At 49.5% G+C, this 27,801-nt stretch overlaps 1 protein-coding gene across 9 annotated transcripts in view; it reads right to left on the reverse strand.

Moving 5' to 3' along the window:
• agrn (agrin) overlaps nucleotides 1-27,801 on the reverse strand; it is a 221,128-nt gene that overhangs the window by 33,581 nt on the left and 159,746 nt on the right. For 8 of the 9 annotated variants that reach the window (XM_068597704.1, XM_068597705.1, XM_068597706.1 and 5 more), the window contains 11 exons: nucleotides 24,287-24,484; nucleotides 23,667-23,867; nucleotides 18,126-18,268; nucleotides 17,350-17,455; nucleotides 14,724-14,843; nucleotides 13,930-14,094; nucleotides 12,580-12,723; nucleotides 10,743-10,867; nucleotides 10,551-10,656; nucleotides 5,665-6,075; nucleotides 3,235-3,360 (listed from right to left, as the gene is read on the reverse strand). In XM_068597704.1, the coding sequence (XP_068453805.1) occupies nucleotides 3,235-3,360; nucleotides 5,665-6,075; nucleotides 10,551-10,656; nucleotides 10,743-10,867; nucleotides 12,580-12,723; nucleotides 13,930-14,094; nucleotides 14,724-14,843; nucleotides 17,350-17,455; nucleotides 18,126-18,268; nucleotides 23,667-23,867; nucleotides 24,287-24,484 (1,845 nt within the window). The remainder of the gene's footprint in view (nucleotides 1-3,234; nucleotides 3,361-5,664; nucleotides 6,076-10,550; nucleotides 10,657-10,742; nucleotides 10,868-12,579; nucleotides 12,724-13,929; nucleotides 14,095-14,723; nucleotides 14,844-17,349; nucleotides 17,456-18,125; nucleotides 18,269-23,666; nucleotides 23,868-24,286; nucleotides 24,485-27,801) is intronic. The other variant, XM_068597710.1, reaches the window with a different exon arrangement.

Raw genomic sequence — 27,801 nt, forward strand, 5'->3', positions numbered from 1 at the left:
GTACGTAGTGGTGGTGGAGGAGGTGGACTGTGAGATATGAGAGAAGGAAGGAAGGAAGGAACAAAGAAGCAAAGGGAAGGGAAGTCGGAAATATGGGCCAGTTTTACCAGACTGAGACTCATCCCAAAAGCTGGCCGAGGCATGGAGGGCTGGGTAAAAAGACAACAAGTTAGACAGACACACAAATACATGAAGGGAAAAAACAACACACACACACACACACGAAAGAGAAAACAGCCCAAAGGCACTCTCACAAGGGCCTTCTTCAGCAAAGAGTGAGCCTCCCTGTGCGACCTTGGGGTTTATGTTGTCCAACATTCATCAACTCGATTCGTTTTTCCTCTTCTTCCTCGTCCCTGCACTGCTTTCAGAGGAGCGCGCGCGACAGAAAGCGGGAGGGGATTTTGTGCGCGCGTGCGAGGTGGAGGAGCTGCCACGCTTCCACGCCGCTCGTAATCAGCAGAACAAATTGCCCAAATCAATCATGGCCGCCCCTGCCTGAGCAACGCAAAAGGGGAGAACGGGAAGAGCACTTGTTTGATTATCGTGAAAGATAGCCGTAATTGTCTCCTTAATGCCCGCCAGACCGGTGACTGGCACAGCCCGGGAGGAAAAATAAATAAAAAACTGAACGGAAAGGACAGCAGACACCGCCGCCACTCGCAGCCTCCCACTCTGGTCTCTACGGGGCTGTCAGGGTGTCGATTCACATGTGGCGGCGGCAAGAAGAAATACAAAAAAAAAACAGGCAAATGGACGAGGTTTTCGCCAACAAGAGGAGGGGTGGGGGATGAGAGGGATCTGACTTTGAATCTGCTAAGAAGACAAACATCAGAAAAGGGTGATTTTCCAGCCCGCTGCCGTGACGGACGTAACGAGAAGAAAGAAAAGAGAGGGATGAAGGGATTGGCAGAGCGATTTGACTTATCAGATGCTGGTGAACTGGGAAGTGTAATGGATTTGTCAGACTCTCACTGGCACATGGAAGCGTTTTCAGCAGCCGAGGCTCAGCGTGCCATCAACGTCCACACGGCCATTTGATCTTCGACGTGGTCGTGGAGGCCGTCGTTTGAACGTGGCGTACAGCCTGCAGCGATTACGTTTATTTTCTTCCCGAGCAACACATCGGACTAAGGAACCGGAAGGAGGAGTCCTCAAAACCTTCGCAAATAAACCCAAAATGATCTCCAGGGTTGCCGGTACATAAAATACATTCGCCTTCTGAAGGTCGGACTTCCACAGCGCAGCTTTACAACCTAAACACAAGCCGAGTTTCAAATCAATCGCGCTGAGTGAGTGTGTGAGTGTGTGTGTGTGTGTGTGTGTGTGTGTGTGTGGACCGAGCTCGACCTCGAGCCACTCCATCGGGGGATATTTCAATAAAACGGGAAGATTGGAGCGGACGGAAAAATCAGTGGAGGCGGCCGGCCGTGCGTCAATACATCGGACGGTGCAGGGACGTGTCACTTCTAATGAGCGGAGGCTCGGCTAAGCTCCCCAACACAGGAGAAAAATTTAAAAAAGCAAGTATCGATCAGCCTATCGCCCTGCCTGCTTTTATTGGTAACACTTGAACTGAATGAAGTATTGATCGTCGGTGCGCCGGTCATTGTTGGCCCAGACAAATATTTACAGGCTTTAGTGGATTTGTTACAACTGCTGTCTCTTACAACCTGTCACAGGCTCGTACAGGTCTACCGCCTGGATTTGGGATCAAAAGGACATGAAATCCAACCTCAACGGCGTTTCCACGCTTCGAGCACGTTTCGTCTGTAAGCCCTGTGAAACAAATGAAACGGCCGGCGGCTACGGAGGGGCCAAATGAGGCCTCATGTCTTTTTCCCCCCGATCGCGTCGTGGATTGTGCGGAGGCTTATCGAAAAGGACTTGGGACACATGCGACGGCGCCCCGGAACCGCGACTCCGCACGCTGATTTGTGGTCTCGGCTCTTTGGAGTCACGACCCCTCGGTGCTCCCACGGGATCCGAGGAGAATCCCTCCCTATTTTTTCCTGCAATCAGCCGGACTGACACCGCCGGGACAAATAGAGGGCAGAGGGATGGAGCGAGAGAGAAGCCCTTTATCTTTATGAAACGGGCTCTGGCAGAAGGCACTGATTGGTACAGCGGCGCTCGTCGGGGGCCTCTGCCTCTGGTAGTCTCGCCGCTCTCTCGCCGCTCAACTCCACAGAGAAATGAACTGATGCAAGACTGGATTGAGATTGACTGAGTTGAGAGGGGGGGGGGGAGCGGGAGATATACAGCTCAAGGGAGAGATACCGAATGATGAAGAGAAGAGGTTGTGTGTGTGCGAGAGGCGGGAGATTAAAGTAAAGAGAGAGAAGGTGAAGGAGGCGAGAAAAAAGCGGGAATAGAGACACGGATGGTTACTCATAAACCAAGGCACACAAGCTCTAAAGTATGACGATGACTCAGGGAACGGCTAATATTACAGTCAGTGTCGTCAAATTCATAACCGCAGTATTACCGAGCTAACGCTTTCTTTTTTTAAATGTTTTTTTTTAATTTCCTGCCACCTGCCAATATGATCATTTACATATGAGGGTGGTGATTCGTGAAAGCGTCGCAGCGGGGAGGGGGGGGGAGAAAAAAGAAATAGCACCTGTTCATCTGGTTGTTGAAGGCAGATGGCAGAATATCTCTATTCACGAAGTAAACATTCAAAATGTCCTGTTGATTCGCAATGCATCCAGAATAATTACGGTTATAAATTGTAGAAGGCAGTTTAAAAAAAAAAGAAAAGAGAAAAGAAAACATTAGAAGAACAACGACACCGGCATTCTGTGCAGTGATAATAAAAAAAAGAGTTGATTATTCAACATTAAAAGCAACAGAGAGTCTTTTGAGACTTTGTTACGTGAGATGGAAAGAGCTAAGAAGCTAAGCTAAAAGTTGTGGTGCTGCCAGCTCCCGTTGTCTCGACAGAGAGGAGGAATGTTGCAAAAAACCACTACAAAACTACAAAGACAAAGCGTTAATGAGACTAAGCCGCTTCTCTCTGGCTGCAGCCCTGATGCTAAGCTAGGCTAACCCTCCCACGGCTCCATACCGAGCGCGGGCATTAGAGTGGGGTGTCGATCCTCTCGCCTCGCTCTCAGAAAGAGAGCGCTGTTGTTGAACAGTAGCGCAGTGCCTGCTGGACGCTCAGAGGAGGGAGAGCAGAGGTGATCAGGAGGCAGAGAAAGAGTTCTCTGGAGAGGCACTCGGACTCACAGGGGCAGTTGGCGCCCTCCGGGGTGCTGGACGCCGTCCTGCCGTCGGGGCAGCAGCCGAACTCCGCGTTGTCACAGGATGACCTGTCCTCAGCCGAGGGGACGGTGGTGCTCGCCAGCGTGGGACCTGGAGGGTGTAGGGGAAACACAGGGGGCTCATATTAATACTTCACCACGCTTCAGAAGATTCATGAATTACAAGCTAGCATATATATATCGCTGACAGAGACTTTTTTTTAGGCTCTGGGGGATCGGCCGTGTAACTGGAAGGTAAAGAACGGTTTGTTTCCCCACAACATTGCTCCTGCCTCAGCAGATGGCTGTGACGTTTCAGTCCGCTGACCTGTGATTGGCCGCTAATAGAGGCATCTGTCGGAAAGCGATTATATGGCATCTTCATGGGAATTGATTTTATACCTAGAACTCATTTTGTCAGGCAGAGAACACATAATGGGCACTGTTGCCAGTCTTGTCACACACACGGAGCACTTTAAATGATGAGGGGATATGATAACCGCTCGCCGCCGATTGGCTGAGCGCTTGCCTTCAAGGCTTTCCAGAAGAAAAGAAAGGCCCCGTGCTGTCGTGTTTGCGTTGCAGTCCCTGGATATCTGGCTATCTCGGGACATAAAAGACATTAAAGTGGCTGGGCTTTCTCCCTTTGAAGGATGGCAGCGCAGCGCGGCAGCGAAAGCTCCGTCCGCTCTAATGGCGGTGTCGGTTGGAGGAGGGTGTCTTGGGGGGAAAGCAGCGCAGTTTATGGTCGCGCAGAGATTAGAAATAATCGTGGAGGCAAACTGCTAGGGGCTAAACAAGTCGTAAAGACGCCAGAGGCGAGGGACGTCCGGCTCAAGGACTCGCGGTCAAAGGAGGTGAGGGGAGGGGAGTGAGTAGATAGGAGGGAGGAGGGAAGTTTATAGGGCATCTGTTGGCGTGCGGTCTGCAGATTTACAGATGCTAGCCTGGAAAGGAGAGCGTTGGTGGGTAGGGGTGGAGGGGGAGGACCGATCACAACGGCAAGAGGACTCAGCGTGAGAGCCATGAGAGCTGTCAAACAAATACACACACACACACACACACACACACACACACACACACAGATAACAGCAGATTTCAACAGAGCGCGGATACAAAAACAAGCAGAAAGGAGCACCTCTGGCCTGCTCACATTTATATACTCAGACAGTGATATGTGCACTCGGAATTGGACAAACTCAGTGGCATGAGGAGCGGGGGATAACACACACACACACACACACACACACACACACACAAACAGAGATAAGACCTCAACATACATAAACAAACAAACAAACACACAGTTATGAAGGCACACAGATTACCGTGGATTTTAATATCCATGTTGAAATCAGGCCCGTGCGATCTGTGTACGTCAGCAGGCACGCACCGTTAAAAGAAAAAAAGAAGCAGCAAAACATCCGAGTACGCTTGGGTACACATTCATTTACACACAAACACGCACGGCCACGAGACACCGGGTCTCCTTGGCAGACAGGCTACATGCCTCTCGCGTCACCGAGCACTCTGGTCAGCCTCTGACAAGAGAATAAATCTCAAGACTCAGGGAGAGGAGGAGGAGGAGGAAGAGCCGAGGAAGAGCACACTGGGGCCACGCTGTTCCATAAATCCATGTCCTGTTTACTGCGAGCTGTCAGGCGAGGTGGACGGATGGGTGGTAAACAACAAACAGAAAAATGAAACAAAAACACATCAATAAAATAAAGCTCTGATTGAAAAGTCTTCGTCTTTCCCCCTTGTTGTCCGGGGAAAACGGCAGCCCGCTGTTACAGTCGGGGAGGGCATGTCGAGAAAGATTTGAGACTAGTCATGTGACACGGTAGGCAGCATCCGCACACGCATACACACACACACACACACACACACACACACACAGACGCTCACACCTCAACCTCCCAGTCACATCAGGCCTGTCAAGTCAGGCTCCAGAGATGCCGGGCTGCGAGCTGGCAGCCTCATCCGGCCGGCCGAGAGTCTATTTTCCAGCGGCTGGTTTCGTTCTGCGAGCTGTTGGAGGAAGAAGCGCGGGGGACGTGGCTGATGGTGACCAATGCCAACACGTTCCTCTCCTGCAATTGAGATATGCATCTTGTGCGGGTGTAATCGACACCAAACGACACCGGTTTACAGAGGGTGTGTCCCGCCCCCTCTGCTCAGCCCTCTTTGACATTTGTCTTCTCAAAAAAACATTTGCATCGAGATAGAAGAATCCCGTGCCGACGCGAGCTTTCAATCAACAGATGATGTCATGGATGCGTGTCATGATGTCAGCTCAGAAGAGACTATGGAGTTAGTTCAACCCTTGCTTGGAAGAAGAACAAACAGACAAAAAGCCCCTCCCACACAGCCCTCAAAGCATTATGGGTAATGAAGTGAAAGAGCAGTGATTTACCGACAGACTGCTCGCCCCCACTGGCCTCTGTTGGGATGCCGCTACCTGCTTCCTCATCCTCCTCCTGCTCCTCCTCCTCTTCTTCGATCTGCTCGTCCCCGCTCGGCTCCCCGCTGCCCGAGCCCTCGAAGGACCTGGTAGCGGAGGGAGCGGGGCGGTTGCGAGAGGAGTGGGTGTTGTCGGCGCGCTGCGGCGGCGGCGGCTGGTTGTGGATGGAGTTTGCTCTGTTGTGCATGAGGGTGGAGGAGTGGGTGGTGGCCGGGGGCCGCCCGGTGGTCTCCGTCTCTTCCGTCCTCGGAGGCGGGAGGGCCTCCACCATGTTTGGGTGGAATGGGGCCGGGGTGGTGGTGATGGTGGTGGCGGCAGTGGCGGGGGTGGGGGTGGGTCGGTCGGCCGGCTCAGAGATGGTTTCTGGTGGAGGGAAGGGGAGGAAGCAAGGAATGGATGAATGACTGGGCAAAGATGAAAATGTTGGATTTCGCGTCACAATAACTTCATCACAAACCTAAAAAAACAAAAACACAATCACACCAAAAGGAAACAAAAAACCTCATCAGCCAACAAAGCCACTTAATGATCATTACCACCGGATGTTAAAAATAACTTTACATAACTTCCGCATTTACCGAATCATTATCTCCTTTTTAATCGTCCAACCCTTCTTCCCAATGCTCAACAATGTTATCATGAAAGGAGAAACACACGCACACACACACACACACACACACACACACACACACACACACACACAGACACTCCTGTTTGTAAAAGCAACCTCTGATTAGAAAGCCGCAAATGGTTGAGATGTCGAGAATCTTTATCTGACAGACTTTTAAGTAATGAAAGTGCATCCATATGCAGACTGAATATGGAATATGCCCAACAGATGACATGCTGCATTTAGAGTTATTTGCACTGCGGTGTGTTTCGCCTGCAGATGAGTTATGTTGCCCAAACCGGGTTAAACTACTCCAGTCGGTGTCAAAGCACAGCGAGCCTCCGCTTGTGTGGGCACGCACGCGCAATGCGTGTGTGTTTGTGTGCAGTGTCCCCGGTCACCAATGCATATGAATTATACATCCATATTCAAGCGCTGCCCCTCCGGTAGCGAAGCTTTAATCACCAACAGCCAGCGCCTCCGGTGATGAATGATTGATAGAAATGGGGCGAAAGAAGCCGGCTTTAACTCCGGCTTCAAAGACGGAGCGCCGCACGCTGCTTCACGGAGAGCGTGAGCAGATCCGTCAACGCCAACACAAACACGCGGCTGTTTGGCGAATGCGTATACAAACATACACACACGGAACACACACACAAACGCACAGACACACAAACGTATTTAAAAATCCTTCCAAATGAGGGAGAGAGAAGAGGCGCTGGTGCAAAAGGACAAACTGTCTGCGATAAAAGGACGATAAATAGGACAAAAACTCCTCGGGGGGTGGGTTGGGGTGCGTGTGCGTGTGCGTGTGGGGGGTGTGTGTGTGCGTGTGCGTGTGCGTGTGGGGGAGTTGGCGGGGAGACGCTACATTAGCAGAGCACTTCAGATTGAGCCGAGCCAAGCAGGCGTGACAATACCGACGTTCTCCTTTTTTTGTCTCATGGGGTATCGGTGTGTGGGTGAAAATAAAAAAAAGAAAAGATTAAAAAGCCTATATGGCGTAGATTTGCGCCTCATTTGGATTTGCCTAACATTATGTGTAGGACTTAATTACATCGCTATAATCGCCTGTTTGATTGGCAATTATCCACCGAGGTGGGAAATGCGATACCTACACCGAGAGACAGGCAGGATAAAAGCCTGGTACCTGGGAGGGAGGGGTGTGTGTGTGTGTGTGTGTGTGTGTATATATATATATATATATATATATATATATATATATATATATATATATATATATATATATATATGTAGAAGGGGGGAGTGCACAGAGCAGCGATGCTATCGCCAAAAACGGTCGCATGCGTTGCCTTTCCTCTTGGCTACACCTGTCAGTCAGGTGCCAAGCTTAGCGTCAGGCAGCTCGCTCCCTGAGAAGTATCTAAAGTGTGTGTGCGTGTGTGTGTGTGTGTGCGTGCATATCTCCAGCAGCGAGCTCCGTGACATGGGATAAGCAAAGAAAAGAAACACGCGTCTGAAAGAGGAAAGAGGGACTGGCAGCACAGTCTGTTCAGCTGATGCTCCTCTTAATCAGGTTGAATAGTCTCTTTTTTCTGTGTGTGTGTGTGTGTGTGTGTGTGTGTGTCTGTGTGTCTGTGTGTGTGTGTGTGTGTGAGAGTGCTTATTTTCCTCTCAGTGGAGCAGTGGACAGTTATGTCACATGGTGGAGATAGAGGAAAATCAAAAATCATTGTCATCTCGGCTTGTCTCAACCGTGTAGTTATTGTTGAAAGCCGGTTATTAAGATTGTTTGAGGTGTCAGCCGTGCTCAGCGAGGAGAAGAAGCAGGAGGAGGAAGAGGAGGAGGAGGAATCTGGATACAGGAGATTGGCAGGGGGAAGACGAGGAAACCGCAAGAGCCAAGAAGACAATTTATAAGATAACGAAAGAAAGGAAAAAAGCTGGTTAACAAAGCAACAAAGCTGTATATATATATATATATATATATATATATATATATATATATATATATATATATATATATATATAACAAGTCAAACAGTAGTCAAATGAATGGGGAGATTGTGTAATGAGAAAAACGTGTCGAGGAGATGGTGAAGTCAACTTCGCCCGCGTTGTTCACCAACAACGCGGGCGTGTTGGCTCCCGACGCCATATGCTGGCACTACGTTGCCAATTTCCCCGCAAACCCACAGGTGATAACGCCATATGGGAGAGGCAGGTCGTTGCCAATAGGGTGGCCATCCCGCCAAACCCTCCCCCCCCTCTCCCCCTTACCACCTCCTCTCGCGGCTTCCAATTTTTTTCATCGGTCCAAACGCCATTCCTCAGATGTTTTATACAGTAGCTCTAGATTTAGAGTTTCTTTGCTTGGTTTCTCAGATGTGGTTGCTGAGACACCAGCAAAAAAAGTAATAAAAAACTCCCCCCCACCCGCTCTATATACTCTGTGGCTGCGCTGCGTCTTTTTTTTTTTTTTTTGAAGACTTCACAGAGAGCTGCGTAACATCACAGTTTTTCCTCTTGTCACAAGCGGAGCCGATTTAAAGGAGCTTCTTCTGGCACGATTCCTTCCCCAGCCTGCCCCATTAGTGGCCGACTGTGCTGCTGTCGCCACACACACTGTGGCGTCGGAACAAGAAGAAGAAGAAGAAATATACAACTTCCTTCTTTTTGAAAGAAATGTATAAAGTTGATGACCGATCAAGGATGTAAAAAAAAAAAAAAAGAAGACAGGATCAATAGTCGGCTCATTTACTCAGCCCCTCGTTCACTCGTGCCCGGCGTTGCTCTCGTGTGAGGCCACGCAGCATCGGCGGGCCACGGCGCTCGTCGGGCCTGGAGTCTGGTAGCGCTGCATGTAAACAGCGGGAGGGGCGGAGGCAGAGCAAATGCTAATTCGCACCCAGCCACACGTGAAATGAGCTCGAGATCTAACACCCCCCCCCCATCCCTCCTCCCGCCCCACCGCCACCGACCCCGCGAGCCGACAGCAGCGCCGACGGAGCGGCGAGCTCCCCGCAGTGCGACCGCATCCGGGTGGAAAAGAAATTAAAAGATCCTCTGCGGCTGTCGGTGGGGCCCGAGCGCTCGCCTGTCTCTCTTCCTCACGCTGAGGATTCAAGACAGAGAGAGAGAGAGAGAGAGAGAGAGAGCGCTGCGAGGCGCCTTCTTACCTTCTGTGTGCAGCAACGCTAGGTGAGGGATTACACACAACCCTGCATCTCCATTGCCAGGCAACAGAGGAATGATAAACCAGACTGGATTTTGGCTTCTTCTTCTTCTTCTTCTTCCTCCTCCTCCTTCTCCCGGTAACCCACGGGCACCGAATTTGCAAGTGCCAGATGTTCGGGGACTTATCAAAGCCTTGTCGATCACTCGCTGAGCATATTTTGGGATTCTTTATCCCCGCGTACCTGCAACGGGCGACTCAACACAGACCTCCTCCCTCTCTCCCTATGGATATGACCTAGTTTGGGCCCTGACAAAAGGGGGCTCACGAGATGACGAGGGCTGGTGACACGGTGTTCGGTCTACCTGATCCGTGCCCACCGAGCAAAGAGGTTGAATGAACATTTCTCCCCCCCCCCCCCCCCCCCAACCCCCCTTCTGAAAAGGATGAAAAAAAGTGAGACACCTGGCAGTGTCTCGTGGCCAGAAGCACACAGCTGGCACTCGCCCCACTCTCTTGCTAAGCTTGCCGGCAGGCGTCTCTAGGACCCCGTCGTGACTGCAAGCTGGCAGTCGGCGCGACAACTTCACTGTACATGAAAAGCCCGGCGGCCTTTGGCGCGCGGCCCAGCCCCTATTACAGCGATCCAAACAATATCCGTCAGCATCTGGACAGTCGGGGTGAGAGCTGTAGCTTTTACTCAGCACTCCATCCGCCGTTGCGCACATTGTTTAGCTCTCACCTGGCTCACTTCACGCACTCGGTGGAAGGAACTAAACGGAGCTTGAGAAACAAGCAGAACCCTCGAGAGAGAGAGAGAGAGAGAGAGAGAGAGAGAGAGAGAGAGAGAGAGAGAGAGAGAGAAAAACCTCAAGACCAAATAACTCCTGAAATCTGAAGGATGTCTTTTGAGAAAGGAAAACAAATAACATGGATTTCTTGTAGACTCAAAATTCAAGTCGAGGGAAACCTGCACACTCGGCGCTGTGACTTTAACAAACAGCAGGAGGACGATGCGGGGCCCCCTCGTGGCACAGGTCCTCATCTTTTGATCAGGAGGAGGATGGAGGGGGGGGGAGAGGGAGAGCTCACCTGTGCACTGTCCAAAGTGTTGCACCGCGACGTCCTTGTCCTGCCTGCAGGCGATGGTCCTCAGCTGGCACTGGTCGGCGTAGGTCACGCCATCCGAGCCGCACACCTGCTCCACAGTGACAGAGACGGAGGGCGTTATGGGAGACCGGGAGAAAACTAATTTGCTGAGGGGAAGGGGGGCGGGGAACCCACCTTGGTTTTGTTTCTCTCGTCGCAGTCGGGCGGGGGGCACTCGCAGTTCGCTTGGTCGTTCACCTCGAAGCAGGCGGCTCCGAAGCGGCACACCAGGTCGTCACATGACGACGGGGCCTCGGGACCTGTGGGAGGAAAAGAGGGGGCCGGGGGTTACGCATTTTGTACGGTCCCAAGCTCTCTAGGTCGCTGCTCTATGAATTTAGTTTAACTTCTGAGATTAATAACAATGGAGCCAAGAGGAAGCGTCTCTGAGTCTGTAACACGTTCACGTTTCACGTTCATGGTTGCCATGGATCGCGGTTGTGCCTTGTTGCCATGGCTCTGCCCCTGACTGGCGCCTCCTATAGCGCTCTACAACAATATAGTTCACAATGTCTGTTTTCTTTCACGGGTTGTCTATATTGTCATCTTATTGAGTTATTCATGAGGCTATTTTGCACACGCTCGTCTATTCGCTTTTCCTGAGGTTTCCTTCTATTTTTTCCCCTTTTGTGCATGTCTGTGTCTGTGTGTGTGTGTGTGTGTGTGTGTGTGTGTGTGTGTGTGTGTGATTTTGAGGGGGTGGGGGCTCTTTCCTACTGTAATAGCCAAATGGCAGTCTGGTGTTGTATGCTGTACAGATTGTGGAGCCCGCTGAGGTTCATTTGCTATTCGTGATATTGGGCTATATCAATAAAATTGACTCGACTTGTTGCTTCAAAGCTGTTGGATGTTCGCATGAATAAAAACAATCTCTTCATACCTGGTTTAATGACCGTGACACGACCCACCCCCGCCCTACACACACACACCTCACGCCCTCGCCCCGGGTTATTATAAAAATGTGTCCCATTACCCTGTGCGTTACTTTCTCTCTTAGTGCCTGACCTGTTTTTAGTGTCTTTCCATCCACAGTTGTGCAGCAGGTAATGTGATGTTAAAAAAAAAGTTACCTGTCACACAGCGTGAATTATTCATGCTTTCGTAGACCGCAGCATTTATTCCACCTCAAACTGCCTTACTGTTGTTATTAAAAAATAAATACAAAAGTTACGTAAAGCTTGTTTTTTTCCTGCCTCCACAGATCTCTCCCGAAAGCCCTCTGAAAGCGTTTGAAGCTTTGGAAGTTGCCGCTGCATGAGCCTGCAGCCGGAGGCAGCCCGACCGTCCACCTGCCGGGCGGTGAGTGTGTGGGGTCTTTGCATTGTTGCAACATCATGGAGGCTTAGAGTACCCCCCCCCCCCCCCTCCTCCCGGCCCATCCCTGGGCTCCTGCTTTCATGCACCACATCTTGGCACCTTGTCTTTTCATCTAGCCGGGGCGTGCGGCAGTGTGTGTGTGTGTGTGTGTGTGTGCTACGTGTGTGTGTCCCACCACCGTGCCGAGACTGCCGGCTTCATTAAGCTCTTGACTTCCAGTCGATATCTGATGGTGCATCTTAATCAAGAAGCTGCAGGCCCCCGCAGCAGGAACTAACCTTTCCCTCAACCGGCTTTTGAGCTTGTGCAATCACTACGGGTTGTTTCCATTATTAGTCCGAGTATAAACACACGGCGTAAAAATGTTATCTATAAACTAAAAGGGCAATGTGTCGCAGCACACGATGTTCGTGCACTCCGCTATCTTCTAAATCGGCCGTGCCCGGCAGCCGCCTCTCTCCCTGTGCCAATAAACCAGGTGGGTGTGAGGAGCAGACAGAGAAAGGAGGCGCTGCTGCGGGGCTGATCCGCGGCGGAGTGCAAACACTTGAGGATGATAAAGGAAAAGTGTGTGTGTGTGTGTGTGTGTGTATATGTGTGTGTTTATGCGGCTCATTAACGCTCTACCGGTGGCCCTGGTACTTTCCCTCATTACCTTTGTCGCAGCCATTCATGCCCATCTTGCTTCCGTCTGGACACACGTTGCACTTCATGCCCTTCGCCCCCGTCTTGCAGGAGCACAGGCCCGACATCTGCTCGCAGTCATCCCGGACCGAGCCCGTGGCGTCGCAGTTGCACGCTGCCGTGGAGATGTGAAAAAAGAAGGTAAGTGCCAGTTAGGGACAATGAGAGGAAAAGGGGATGAGACTGGCTTGGTTTTCTAAGTGTGTTTGAGGCCACCGTTGGCTCTGAACTTTGCGTCAGACACAACCGCCGTGTCTTTGGCGAGGGTCGTGAAAAGTTCACCCGGCCTCAGGCGGCCACAGAGGGGGGAGGTAGAGGCGGAGTGCAACAGAAACTCAAGAAAACAACCCCAGGGAAGGACAGCAACCCCATCAGGTTCCTAGAATCAATGATGTGGTTTTATTTTCTGCTGCTTGATCTGGTTTTGGTGCGCAGTCAGTGTGTCGTCGGCTTGCTGCGGGTAAACCTTGTTAAGGTCAGGCCACGGGTGAAGCACCTGCACACTTCCTGCTGTTGACTGAAAATGCTCTCTGCGGCGCCGGGAGGGCGTGTCCTACGACATCCCCCGGCAGGCGGGACGCGAGCCGGTCGCCATATTGCGTTACACCGAGACAAACAAGGGGGGGGTCGTGACCCCGTTCTCCACTCGAATACAAATGAAAAGGGTTCGCTCGATACAGGTTTGACGGGGCGAAAGGAACCGGAGGGATTTTCTTCCTTTGAACCCTTATTAGTTTTGCTGAACATGTATAAGCCGGCGGTAGTAGGTTATTTGCTTTTACAATTTAATTCAATTCAGCGAGAAATCTGTCTCTCATACCTCCAGACAAATCCTTCCATGTAGATTTGGTTTTGTGTGTCTGGATTTTGAGACGTATGTCACAAAAGGTTCTTGGCTCCATCCCAAAGCAATGAGTTACGCTAGGTACCCACGGCCAGTAGTTTTAAAAGGGGCTTTTTTCCCTTCTCTTTGTTAGAAAGTAGTCTCTGACCACAGAGAGATCTGGGAACTATCTAAAAGGAACCAGGACATTGTGTTCTTCGGGACAGACACAATGCTGTCGCAGTGCGTTAGACCAGGAAGAGGGATCTCTCCTCAGCGGTTCTTCCTCAGGTTTGTCCCCTTTTTTTCCCCTGAAGCAAACCCATTGGGGGTTTTATTGAGCTAGACAAATACTACAAACCACAACCCATGAACTGACTCCTTAATGGACAGAAACGTTTGAGGATGTCATAAGAAACAAAAAAACCCTCAGAAATAAAAAACACAACTACAGTGACAAATGACATGGACCAGTGAAGGACAAAGAAGATTCCTCACGCGTGCAGCCGCTCATGTTCTCCGTCACGATGCCGCGGAAGTTCCAGAAGCCCGGCTCGCAGCGGTCGCACTTCTGTCCCCCGACACCCGGCTTACAGGAGCACTGGCCCGTGGCCGGGTCGCACGTCCCCTTGTAGGAGCCGTAGACATTACACTGACAGGTACCTGAGGAGGACATTGACGAGACATTGACGAGAATTTCCACTCTGCAACGTGTACAAAGGTTTGTGCCTTTTTTTTCATTCGAGCTTTTAAAAAAAAAAAAGACTCTCTTATACACATAACTCACCGCAGCTGAATTCTGCTAACTACGGTGGAAATTCGGCACTAAAGGATTTATGCTGGGCTCAGACGTTGGGTAAGCCCTATCACACAAATATTAACAAAAGGTAGATAAAGTGTGCTTAGGTGAGTTTCCCCTTTACTAAATCTCCACATCTTTATTTCTAAGTCTGCATTTTTCTCCGTCCATACCGTGTCCCCTCGCTCACGGCTTGATGAGGCACTTCCCCCGTCTGCGCGCTATCGTTCGCCAAGATCGTCGGAGGAAGAGATTTTTCCCGTTGATAAGGCCGGCATTATCATAATTATTCCTCGGATTAAGATGAAACGTTCTCAGCTCTGCAACTTTGGTACCGTAATTGCAGTCAAGGACAATAAGTCCCATACGCTGAAATAGCCTGATGGTATCGAAAGTTTCTCTTCTCTTTCTTTTTTTTTCCTTCTGTTTGTGTGCACAACAAAACTCATACAACATGGAAGGTGCGGGCGGTGGGGTCAACTCGGGGACTTACTGGGACATCCGGCGAGTCCGACTCCCAGGGCGGCCGTCACGTTGTCGTGGCAGCAGCCGTACACGGACAGACTGCAGTGCTGGGGGGGCGTCGGCTCCGGCAGCGATGTGCCTGAAATTGCTGATGGCGTGAAAAAGAAAGAAGACAAAAAAAAAGGGGGAGATGGAACAGGGAGAGAAAGGAGAACAGCAACATTTAAGTGATTGCTGTGGGGTAGGGGTTTGGGTGTGTGCGGGGAATTAGACAACACAATCTCCAAGCGACCGTGTAACTTTTTTTTCTTGCCAACAATGAGATTGGCTTGAGGGGCCAGAGGTGGAGAGGCTGGCAGTCGGCTTCTAGATAACAATTTTATTTGTTACTTTCTCCACAATGGCTCAAAATCAGGAGGGGAGGATGGGGCAGGGGGAATGCTATTTCCTCCAGTAGAAAAACAAACAATGGCGTCGCCGGCGAATGTGCGAACAGCTGACATTTACCACCTACGAGGAGGCATGTTGTCGTCATTTGTTCTTGTGTAACGTTACAGAATTGCACTGCTGCCCTACAACCTTCCAAAACAAACAAATAAATAAAACAGAAAAGAAAGCCTCGCTGCATAATGTGAAGGAATGTGCCGAGCACTTTCTGCCCGTGCGCACGCCGCGCAGGGAGAGCTCCTTTGTCCGAGGATGCGCCGGCCTTCAAACTAGCACGACAGCTCCGAATAAAGAACCACGTTCAACAGAAAGAAAAAAAGGAGAGAAAAAAAAACTGGCGCTCCTCCAGAAATCGGGAGAAGAAACAACACATGCAGCGAGCGGAATAAATCGGGGTTTGTTCCATGGCCGAGGCGGAAATAGAATTGTTCAAATTCTCTCCGGGCTTTGGGGTGAAAAGTGAAGTTGTAGAGCTAGAAAGCAGAAATCTCCCCCTCTCTATCTCTCTCTCTATACCCCTCCTGATCTCTTTTTTTTTCCCTGTGTTGCTCATTTACAGTTTGGAGGCTGGAGATACCGGGGCCATAAATCACGCTGTTACTGGTGTGGATATGAGCCTCAGCCTAATGGTGATGACTCGGCCCGCTCTTTTTCCAGTGCTTTCCCACTCCAGCGATGGGCTTTGGACACACTTCATTTAACTTGCCACTTTCCAGCGCCCCGCTCGGCTATCGGTGCAGAGCCTATTAGGACAGGGGGAACTTTTAATTTCATATGTTCTTCCACCCTTCAAGGGTTTTTTCCTTCTTTTTTCCTCTTCAGTGGCCATTGCACAATGCGGCTCGCTGTGATGCTCCATATCACCCCCTCACCCTCTGTGCTCGCTCTCGTTGTTGTCGCTCGTCTTTGACATTCTCGCCGTTTTTTTTCTTCTTCTTTTTTCTTTCGCTCGTTTATGGTAAACCAATAAATGTTTTCTTAGGATTTGACTGAAATCCCCGCCCCAGACGTGAGCACACCCAGGGTGGTTTGAAAATACCATCACAGGCAAAAACTTCACGAATGTGCACACAGCAGATGATACTCTTTGACATCTTATGCAAAAGAGGTACGTTTTTTCATAATCAGAATCAAGGTTGCTTTCATGCGCAGCTAGCGGGGAGCTGACATGTTTTGATAAGTTTCTACAGCTGAGGTCAAATGAAGTTCCTCCCTACATAGCTAATGTGGAGGGCAGTGAAATTCCCCAAGATCTGAGTTTTTTTCATTTGCCAGTATGAGAGGAGAGCCCAGAGCTCTCGCACCCACAGAGGGCTCTTCAAAAAAAAAAAAGAGAGAGAGAAAAGAGGATTGATTATCCACGGATGGTCGAGAGGCGTGACAGTCAGTGCCCAAGGAGGCCAGCTTAGGGAAGAGGGAGAATCTGCAGGGATATGTGTGAAAACACTGTCTCGCCCTCCCTTCAACTCTCTCCATCGTCCTTCTACACGAGGGGTGGGGCGGGTGGGTGTTGGGGGGGAATTGTAACCAGCTGGAATGATCACACAAAATCCTCTAAGAGTGCCGTCTGAGAGGACGAGGGCTAACCGTTGCTACTTAGCCGCGGATGTGACGACTACCCTAGATTGATAAACGACATCCATTTACATGCACAGAGGAAGAGAGAGGGAGGGAGAGAGAGAAAGAGAGAGAGAGAGAGAGAGAGAGAGAGAGAGAGAGAGAGAGAGAGCGAGAGAGAGGATGGGGGCAAAGTGGCACCTTGAGGGTTAAGAAGCAAGCTCGTGAGAGCACAAGTTTTGTGGTTTATATCGCCAGAACGTCCAGGGGTGGTGGAGGGGGCGGGCAGTGTAAGCCATCATTATCGCTATCAGCTCGATCCATACATGTGCCCGGGAGAAAGATTCTTATCTCTGCAGCCCCCAGAGGGAACGCTCTCCGCCTTTTTCCAGATATGAACGAGAGCCCCGCTGAAAAGCCTCGAGCGCGTTGGGTCGACGTTTGTCTGAGCAACAACACACACGTCACATTTAACCCTGACCTTCTTCATTTCTTGCGGTCGGAATTGTATTCCAACGACAGACTATTACTGCCCCCGGTTGATGGATGGAATGAGTGGAGAGATGGGATGTTGATGACAATGAGTTGTGATGAATGTGCTTGTGCCCACTGCAAATGACATTAAGGTCTGAGTGGTGTAATGTACCGACCTGCGCAGGGTCCCTGGTTTTGAATCAACACGTGCTCTTGTTTCTCACATCTGGCCTTCTTCAGCTGACACTCGTTGCTGTAGTTTTTTCCATCGGAGCCACAAACCTACCGAAGGGATCACAGAAGATGGGGTGTTACATACGATGTTGGTTCATGACCTACAAACAGAACTTCGGCTACGTGCAGGCGGCAACTTCCGGCTATGGCAAGTGAGGCCAAAGTGCCTTTAAATTGATCAAAAAGTCTCAGTGTATTGAAGTCTATGAGAAAATTATCCTGCGGCTCCCATGATTTATTCCCTCAGTAAACATTGTAAAGTAAATGGTCTCAATCTCTAGTTTCAAGTCTTTTTTTCAACATAAGAGCCGTGTTGACCGGACATAAGAAGTCTTAGTATTGTCAAAAATGTTATAATAGTGTTAAACAAACCAAACATGAGTAATTCATTTTTTAATTTTCTTGTATGGATTTTCTTACGACAAGTTTTTCCGACTCCATAAAGCCTCAAATGTTTTTAAACGTAAAGTATGATCTTGTCAGGAACTCAGAGACTGCATTTATTATATTTGAAAAACTTAAATATTTGCACATTGGGACAAATTTGAGAACTTTCGAAAAGCACTTTCTCACCCAAATTGCTTTTTTTCATATTAACAACAAAATCTAAGTCTGATGAGTAACAGGAGTGCTTTCTCATGGGAATGATGTGCAACCATCCCAGGTGAACTGTGGAGATGCAGCTCTCACGTGTCTGCTGTAAATGTGGCGGCCGTACCGGGTTGTGTGGCACGCTGTGGCAGGTGAAGTCACAGACGCAGCGGTCGTCCTCCGCGTCCTCGTCCCACGAGCCTCCGAACATGCGACAGCGGTCCTGCTCGCAGCTCTCCGCGCCTGAGCCTGATCCTCCTGAGCCGCAGTCTGCGAGACAAAACACACATCAATATATATTACACAGAGGGAGACAGGGTCCTACTTTTGTTTCTCTTTCAGTTAAGGCTATACACAAGGATGCGTATAGGATAATTTAAATTTCCCTCACACTGGTGGTGAGGGGGGGGGACTAAAGGCGCTGCTGGTAGTGCAAGATAATGACCAACTGTAGTGAGGGAAAGAGATTGACTAAATAAATTAGACGCAACATCTCCGCACCACCAGCGAGGCATCCTTTTCATTTCAATTAAATCAGAGACAAAAAAGGGGGAGCGAATTATTAACTCTGGCCTCCAAGTGTGCAGAGAGAATCAGTGGCAGGGCCTGCTTTATGGTTGCCTGCCTTCTGATATGAGAATACAACTAATTGCAAAGTAAAAATCTAATTATCGCCCGAGACTTGAAAGAAAGTTGTCCCAGCAACTCTTTCACTGTAACCCTGAAAGGCCTTTTATTTGTTTTTTTAAAAAAGTGCACTTCTCTGGATCTGAGTTAGTACGTATCTCCAGAGTAAGGGAACACTAGCACAAGGTAAAGGAATGTTAGTCCAAGGTAAGTGAACGTTAGCACAAGGTAAGTGCATGCTAGCACAAGTTAAGGGAACGTTAGCACAAAGTAAGTGAATGTCAGCACAAGGTAAGTTAATGTTAGCACACTATAAGTGAACGCTAGCACAAGGTAAGTGAACGCTAGCACAAGGTAAGTGAACGTCAGCATAAGGTAAGTGAATGTCAGCACAAGGTAAGTTAATGTTCGCATAAGGTAAGTGAACGTTAGCATAAGTTAAGTGAACGTTAGCACAAGGTAAAGGAATGTTAGCCCAAAGTAAAGGACTGTTATCCCAAGGTAAAGGACTGTTTGCCCAAGGTAAGTGAACGTTAGCCCAAGGTAAGTGAACGTTAGCACAAGGTAAGTGAACGTTAGCCCAAGGTAAGTGAGCGTTAGCACAAGGTAAGTGAACGTTAGCACAAGGTAAGTGAGCGTTACCCCAAGGTAAGTGAACGTTAGCACAAGGTAAGTGAACGTTAGCCCAAGGTAAGTGAGCGTTAGCACAAGGTAAGTGAACGTTAGCCCAAGGTAAGTGAGCGTTAGCACAAGGTAAGTGAACGTTAGCCCAAGGTAAGTGAACGTTAGCACAAGGTAAGTGAACGTTAGCACAAGGTAAGTGAACGTTAGCACAAGGTAAGTGAGCGTTAGCACAAGGTAAGTGAGCAATCCGTACACAAAAGGGGAACCATAACCAGCAGAACCGTTTGGAGCTTCACTTCTCTGTGCTTTTCGCAGAGTGCAGTTGAAAGACAGGGACAGGGAAGGGAACGGGGGTGGGGATCCGACTTTTGAAGCTGCAAACTTCACCTTCGGTGGAAATCCGGGGGGAGGTTAATGCAGGAAACGAAGGCGTCAGGCGCGGCAGATAGAGAGAGAATGTCAACAAAGCGAGAGGCAACCCGTAGGCTGGCGTAAAGTTCATTTTAAAAGAATCTGTTATTTACAAAAAATAAAAAAAGGAATGCAGCACAACTAAAAGCTCCCAGTGCAGATAAGAGACTCCGAAAAAAAAATTAGATAATCAAGGTGTTATTTCTTCTCCCCATCTGTATTGATGCATCGCCTCTAATGGTGAAATCAATGCCGGAGTGATGGAAGTGCCACTTAGCATAACCCCAATCTTCTAAAGTAGATTATGGAGCAGGTCACAGTGCAGAATGGAGGGGGGGCTGTTCTTTGATATGGGTCGTTATCAATTGCCCGTGACAGCTTGCGAGTGCGTCGATACAGCGGTTGGGCCTCCTCTTCATTAGTTCAGGGCACAGAAAATGGAGCCTAGAGCTTTGTGTCGAGGGTCCGAGTCCACCACAGACATCAGGACTCGTTAGGGACTCGCTCTGTTTCCGGCAAAACCTTTAACCCGCAAATGCAGCTGCTTACCGATTACTAACCCCAGTCGTGGGTTAAACGGGACATTTCTTTGTCATGGGGCTCACGCTCGGGATAATGGCTTTCGACTGGTGGGTGCCAATATTGCAGGTATCTTTAAAAGGTGACGAGATGGTATCCCGCTCCGGAACAGATTGGATGATGGAGGGAACGATAAGAGCTACATGTGTCTGTGTACTGTACGCCGGCTCAGCAAAGACACGAGGGTAAGGGAACTGCAGGAGTAACCAATTCATATTCTGCTCAGGCCCCCTGACAGAGGCGAGATAAATAAATAAAAAGGGTAAGACGTTAGAATGGAATAAATAAAAGTGAAGCGCATAAGAAAGGGGGGGGGGTCCTAATTAGCTAGTGGTCTTTGAAGTGCTCGACATCCGCGCGCTGCCTATGAACCTTTCAATTAACACATCCCCAGCTACGATGGCTCCATCAGCTATTCTCTCTGCGCTGCCCATCCGTTGCATTTTACTCAGTCAAGTCAGAAAGCAGAGTGTATTTAGCCAAGGGAACTCCATTAAGGAGACGGAATGCAGCGCCGAAGTGAATAGCATTAAATAATGTCCAAGGAAGACACAGAGAGAGAGAGAGAGAGAAAGAGAGAGAGAGAGAGAGAGAGAGTCAGAGAGAGAGAGAGACAGAGAGAGAGAGACAGAGACAGAAAGAAAGAAAAGAAACATTACAAGGACACAAGAAGGTTAATAAAAGGGGCATGCGTGAGAAGCTTGAAGATGTTTGGTCGAGCGAATCCGTCGCGTCTGCGCCTGGCGGCTACGGGAGGTGAGACCCGATATCGTTGCGTACTTTCATTTTTGGGGGTACATTCTTGCTGGCAAGCCTTTTGTTTTTTTCCGTTCCATCTATCAGCCGCCCGCACGGCTCGACGCTGTTGACGGGTTGTGATAGCCGTGTTAGTCCAAATAAAGCTCCTCGAGGCCGGGAGGGATGGAGCGCCACGCCCTCGTGGAGGATGGAGAGGGCGGAAAGGGATGGGGCGTTTTGGAACGTTATTGACCGCCGCGCGATGCCGCCCTCATAATCCTGTTTATTAAACGTCTAGTCAATTAAACCCGTCGGTGATGCACTGCGATCCGCCGCCACTTTGTCAGTGTCGGCAAAAAGAAGCTGAGGCCCGGCCTACCCGAGTGTGAAATTAAACAGGTGATAAATTTTCCTGTAAGGCCGACAGTGGGAACACTGTCATTTTTCATTACTGTTAAAACAAAAAGGCGGAAGAAAACAAGTTTCATTTTTATGCTCCCCCTCCCCACAGCAAGACTAATGAGGGTGGTGTTTAAGTCTGGTCTGCGTGAGCGAATAAATCACATGATCACTTCCTCTCCAGGGCTTATCTGAGATGTGAGGTATGGAGTAGTGGGTGGTGATGTAGAGCTTTGCCGCTGTCTACAAACAGAGCCAGAAAATACTCAGTCTTAGGTCTCATTTATTGTGGCAGACTGCTGTTAATACAAAGATCTATGCTCTCAACTTTGCCAAAGCCTACCACCGGTACATCAAGGTGGGGATAAATACATCAGCGGCAGAGAAGCATCCCACAGCAAAAAAACACACGAGAGGGGGAAGAAAAAAAAACTTGGTTTTGATCGTTATTCCAATGACACCAGTCTTCCTTTGGAGGGTCCGGGTCAGATTTTGAGGGGACAGAGCCCGCATAGGGTGAAATGTACCGATCGCAGGCAGTGCCTCCTCTACCCTGATCTGTGAGAGCAGCGGCAACCCCTTTAGTCAAGTGGCACAATTTTTCCCATGGAGAGGAGTGCAAAATAAAGAGAGGGACATGAGTGGGTTGGATTGGCGTGGAGCGATGGGGAGAAAAGAGAGATGGGGGGAATAAAAGATTCTATTGTGTAAGCCTGATGGTTCGCTCTGAATCAAAATGAGCAACTGAAAAAAAAATAGAGGATGTTCAGAGGCGGTGGATGAGAGAGAAGGAGAGAGAGAGAGCGAGAGAGAGAGAGAGAGAGAGAATGAAAAAAATACAGCAATGCCCTTGGGGAGGTGGATGAGAGCCGTTTTGCCTGATACAAGACAACCAACAGAAAGAGGACAGCGCGTGTGCGTGTTTGTGTGTGCGTCTGGTCTGCATACAGTTTCACATTTCTTCATGCTCCACATACAAAAAAGGTCAGTCGTCTCAGTCAATGAAATGATGTTAAATCGACCACAAGGAGCTTTGGCGGCGCGATCCGCCTCGAAGGCCCTGGGCCAATACGGTAGACAATGGTCGAAAAAAAAAAGAAGATAAAAAGGAAGACAAAAAAAAAGAAAACCCCGCTGGCTAGCAATCACACTGGAAGAGGATTCCTCTCATCTCTATTTGCTGTGTCCTCCATCTACCCTCTCTTTTTTCCTCCCTCTCTCAAGCCATCCCTCCTGCTGGCAGGTGTAATCTGCTCCCCTTCACACCTTGTCAGAGGGCGACTGCGCTCCCCGTGACGACCCACGGAGGGAGGGGGGGTGGGGGGGGGGTCCGGAGTCGTCTCCCGAGCGAGACGGGGTCCGGGCGAGGCGGGCCCGCGGTGCCCTGCCTCGGTCGGTCTGTCGGCGCAGATGGAGATGTAATCTGCGCGGTGAATTAGATCTCATTTATGGAGTGTACGGGGCGTGGAAACCGGCGACACTGGCGTCAAGGGCCATCGGTCACACACTTAGAAGTGTAATTGGACGGAAGGGGACTTGATAAAAACGTGTACCTGGTAAACAACCCCCTCCCTCCGCCCCCCCCCTCTCCCGAGAGAGAAAGCAGATATGTTCAACTCAAAGGGGGAAGCTATATTAATATGAAATAAGCAGCAAAAACATATTGTATCAATGCTCTGAATGCTGTTCTTGTTCACTTCAATTGCGTTGATCACTCTTTGGTTCAGTGTTCAGCTGAGTCGGGGAAACGCTTCCTGCAGATATTTCACAATGAAAGTCTACTCGGAAGAGTTTTTGTTGTTGTCTTATAATACTTTTTATTGTCAGAGCAGGAAGTGTTGGGCTTAATGCTGAATAAAAAGTAGGATCCGCTATAATTCAACAAGTAAAAAACAAGTAAAATGGTGGTGGTGGGGGGGATATCCATGAACGACTGAAAGCAGCTACATCAAATAAGAGAAGAAACAAAGGGAGGACAAATATATAATCATATATAGGCTCAATTACAAATAAATGGTTTGCGACACTGGCGAGAATTAGACAATTTACGGTTGCAAGAGAGCCGATTAGACAGAACCTAATTACCCAGAAGTCCTTTCTGTTGCGGGGTTATGTTTGACAGACGCACCGCGCGTGCTGTGTCAGCCTGTTGGCGAGCTTATTAAAAACCCACACATGACTAGAGGCTGTGCCACAGGTCAGGCTGATAAAAGATAATTACGCCATTTCAATGGCCGCCGACTGGTTTGCATAGCCGCACCGTTTCAAAAGGTCCACCACGTCTTCCTACCTTCATCGCAGCTGCCGGGCTTCACTGCCTCGATTCTCCTCCTCTGCATGCAGGAGGACGTGCGGAGTTCACACTCGTTGTCGTAGGTGGTGCCGTCGCTGCCGCACACTTGGGAAAAGGCCTCGCCTGAGCACTGCGGGCACTCGCACTTGTTCTGGACGCAGCGGGACCCCCAGGCGCAAACAACACTGCCGCATGTTTCTAAAGGAAATCAGAGAGCGATGGGTCAGAGCAGAAAAAATGAATACAAATACATTTTCACTCAATTAACAATTAACCTTTCAGCGGATCTTTAAATGAGATTTTAGAGATCTTTTAGAGATGTTTGAGTACTTTCCTGATTGAAATGCTTGCCACTTCCTCTTGCAACACATCCCCTCCCTTAAAACTGACATATACTCGCTCCCTTAGTGAGTCTTCAACTCCAAACTGTGTGTAGAATATGAACTGCCTGCCTGCCTGCGGTGCCTGTCAAGCTCTACTTTTATTGAATGTATTGCTGGTGGGGGCAAAAAAAAAAAAGAAGCTCCATACATCTTTGCTGCGTTTCACTCGTGGATGTCGAGCACCCGCGAGCTCGCCAAGGACCCTGGTACGGTACGGATGCACGCATCACTTACTGCACTCTCCCTGGCTGACCACTCGGAGGTCCATCTGTTGCTGGCAGGCCCGCACGTGCAGCTCACACTCGCTGCCGTAGGTGCCGCCGTCGCTGCCGCACACGGCCTGGTGGGAGTCCACGCACTCCGATGCGCACACGCACTGCCCGCTCTGGGCATCGCAGATTGCCCCGAAGGAGCAGTTGGCGCAAGCCTCATCTAGAAGGAGAAAAGAGAGGAAGGGCTATAATAAATACAGATAACTTGGGGGAAATATACAATATGCACGTTTGTGGTCGGCATTAACCGAGACATAAGATAGAATATATATATAATGTATAGAATAACTGTCTGTTATCTGTGCATATGACAGTAAAAACATCTTGGATCTTGAATCTTGAAAATGGACAGCGAGCACTCATGTGCTATTTACAGATGCAGCGATCAAATATTTTGTCAAATTTTTTCCTGTTTATTAACTTTCATCATTGTGAACAGCCATTCAACAATTAGTGGGTAAAAATGAGTTGTTGTCTTTTCTCTGACACGCTGTTGCAGACAGCTGCTGTCGAGCTCAATGAGGCGCTGCTGCAGCACATATTCAAACTTTCCATGTGTAAAGAAACTTCATAGGAGTCCACCTGAGGGAGACTCAATTGATTTGAACCACTTTCCAAGAGGCGCACGCATGTGAACCGTGACTCCTTTTGATGGACGGGCGTGTGCGCCTTTTTGGAAGGCGCTTAAAAGAAACCAAGCCATGAAATTCCTCGAGAAAAAAAGAGAAAAGAACTCTCCACACAGATGGAATTCTACCGAGAAGCAGATCGGAGGAGGCGGATAAAAATAAAAAATAAAAATAAAGGTGCCAAACTGATGAAAGTTCCCAGGAGCGCAGCGAGGCTCCATCACTGAAGACGTTTAGAACCACCACCGGGAAAAAAATACAAAACGACACTTTCCAAAGCTGGAGACTGAATAACTGGACACAAAGAGCTTCGGAAATTCGGCAGCAAAAAAAGGAGTCTGCCAGGGGGACCACCATCTCTGCAGCACTCCATCAGGCAGGACATTACGAGAGAGCAGAGTCAGAGTCAGCTCCCAAAGGACACACACACACACACAGACACAGACACACACACACACACACACGACCGCCTGGCTTGAGTTTGCCAATCGACATTTAAAGGACTCTGAAACCATGAAGGAAACGATTCTCTGGTCTGATGAGACAAGAATTTGACTTTTTTGGCCTGAATGGCGGTCCCCTGAACCTCGCTGTTCATCCAGCGACAGCCAAGATGCCGCCTGAGCGGCAGCCGCTGGGACAGCCATGAGTGAGCGAAGTTGCACTTTTTCCTGCTCGTGTTTCTCACTTTGTCTGGGGGTTGTTGCACGTATCTGCTCATTATTATTTTTTCCTGCCTCACTTCAGAACGGAATCAGGCAGGTGATATCTGTATTTCGCATCGCCTAAAAGACGGCGTCGAGGCACCCGAAAGGGCTTAGGGAGCTTTCAAGAGTTCCCTTATTAGTTGGAGGATTCACTCGGATCATCTCTTGAGAAATTTGCCCGCTGCTTCTGAAAGTCTTTCCCTGAAGAAAACAAGCAAAGGCAGGATCCGACGTGTTCAAGGTACCGACTGACGTCACACGAGGGGGTTTGGTGGTGGAGGTGGTGGAGGGGAAGGGGGGGTGCTGCAAACAAACGAGCAGACACATGCAAGGCGAGCTGCAGATGCGCTTTCCCCTCTGACACCAATTACACCTGGAGGATTGCATTAGCGCAGCTCGCTATCACATTCAATTAGAGGGGCCGGGCTAATAACCGCTGCTGATTCGGTGCTAATTGAGAGAGGCGAGGCCGGCCCGCTGGAACCTATCCATGTTATTTCATCTGTCCGTCGCTCTTTAGGAGTCTTCGGCTCTCTTCTGCTTTCCAACCAGTGCCGGCATCCGGCTCCTTTTTCGTCAGGTTGTGAACTGGATGTGGCCACGCACCACGTTATTGGCCGTTAGGGGCTACGTGTATGTCGGGCATAAGTTTAAATGACATATTTCTGAGGCGTATACATGAATATGACACGAGCCGAGCACGCGGGGTCCAATCCGAGAAAACGGACGATTCCTCGGCACACGTGAGGAATGTTTTTTTTTTCTGAATTTGGAGTGAAAGGAACTGTGCTGGCCACGCGGGCACTTTTGGGATTGATTGGAACGCCGAATGCAAAACAGGCCTCAGCGTCAGCCAATGCGCTTGTTTGCAAATCCCTGCAGCCAGAATCCACCGCGCTGGAGGTTGTTATTGCTGCATGTTAATGCCCAGGGTGTCGGGGTGTGTAAAACATCCACACACCAGTGTGCTGCTGGGGCGCTGATATTTACTTTAAGATCAATAATCTTTTATTCAGACTAAATAATGATCTGCCGTCAGAGAGCCGACATCGCTCCTTCTTTCCAGACACCGCAAGAGGGGTTTGCACTGAAGGTTTTTGGCACAAAAAAACATGAAGAGGCTGTGATGGATTTTTTTTTCTCCGAGCGCCGAATATAAAAAAACATGAAATATAAAAAATATATTAAAAAATGGGGGTTTGCCGTGGTCGGCTCCGGCAGCTATAAGTCGGGAAGTGGCAGTGTCGAGTGTTGTCCTTTTTTATCAGGCCTCGTGTTCTGATAGCAGCTTCGCTTCTTTATCTGCTGCTGCCCCTCGCACCTGGCTCTCCACGCTGCCTGACACTCCAGACAACACGCGTCGCATAAACAGACAGACAGAGAAAGAGGAGGCAGCTTTGGTTCAAAGCCGCGGGGTGGAGGGGTTGTGGGGAGGAGCAGGGGGGAGGTTTGTCGCCATTACCCGATAATGTTAAGCCGTCCACTCTCCGCCATCTCAGATTCAGTCATCTCCAAAGTCTGTCATCACTAATTAGGAGTTTCCAGTGACAAATAGGCCATTTCCTTTTCTGAGGCGGAAAACTTCACAACCGTGAAAATGTTCAGACTTTGAGCTCAAAAGTCTCGGCAGGCTCGGCATTACGACATTAGCCCACTGGAACCTGGGATCTCTATCTCGTTTGAATTTACTTTCATGTCTGCCAATGCAGGAACCTCTCCGGCCTGGAAAAAAAACCTGTCCAAGATCAAAGTAAGGTATCTTAAGATCTTCTCACACCCGGTCTAATACAAATTCTGATCCAAGTTTCTGTCCCATTGCACCAAACGCGACCTGACCTGCCTTTGGGCCGCGACCTGACCAGAAGCAACGGGACGATAGCCATCCACTCATTCGCAAATATACCAGAACAAACATGTATCTTTTGCTGAGGCCCTTTGCTCCAACTCCCTCAATGTCCCCCTTGCGGCCCCCGCTGGACCGAGAGTCGGCGACTGCTGAATATTTGTTTTTTTACGCCGTGACAGCTTCTCTCGCTTGGTGTCGCTCGGCTTGGAGTGAGAAATAGGGGGCAGGCTGGTAGAAGACAGTGTGGCCTTGAAAGCGTGGAGGATTGAGTCATTTTTTTTTGGGGGGGGGGGGG

Source organism: Clinocottus analis, unplaced genomic scaffold (genome assembly GCF_023055335.1).
Source record: "Clinocottus analis isolate CAN_PGR_092001 unplaced genomic scaffold, fCliAna1.0.p SCAF_4, whole genome shotgun sequence".
Taxonomy (NCBI): domain Eukaryota; kingdom Metazoa; phylum Chordata; class Actinopteri; order Perciformes; family Cottidae; genus Clinocottus; species Clinocottus analis.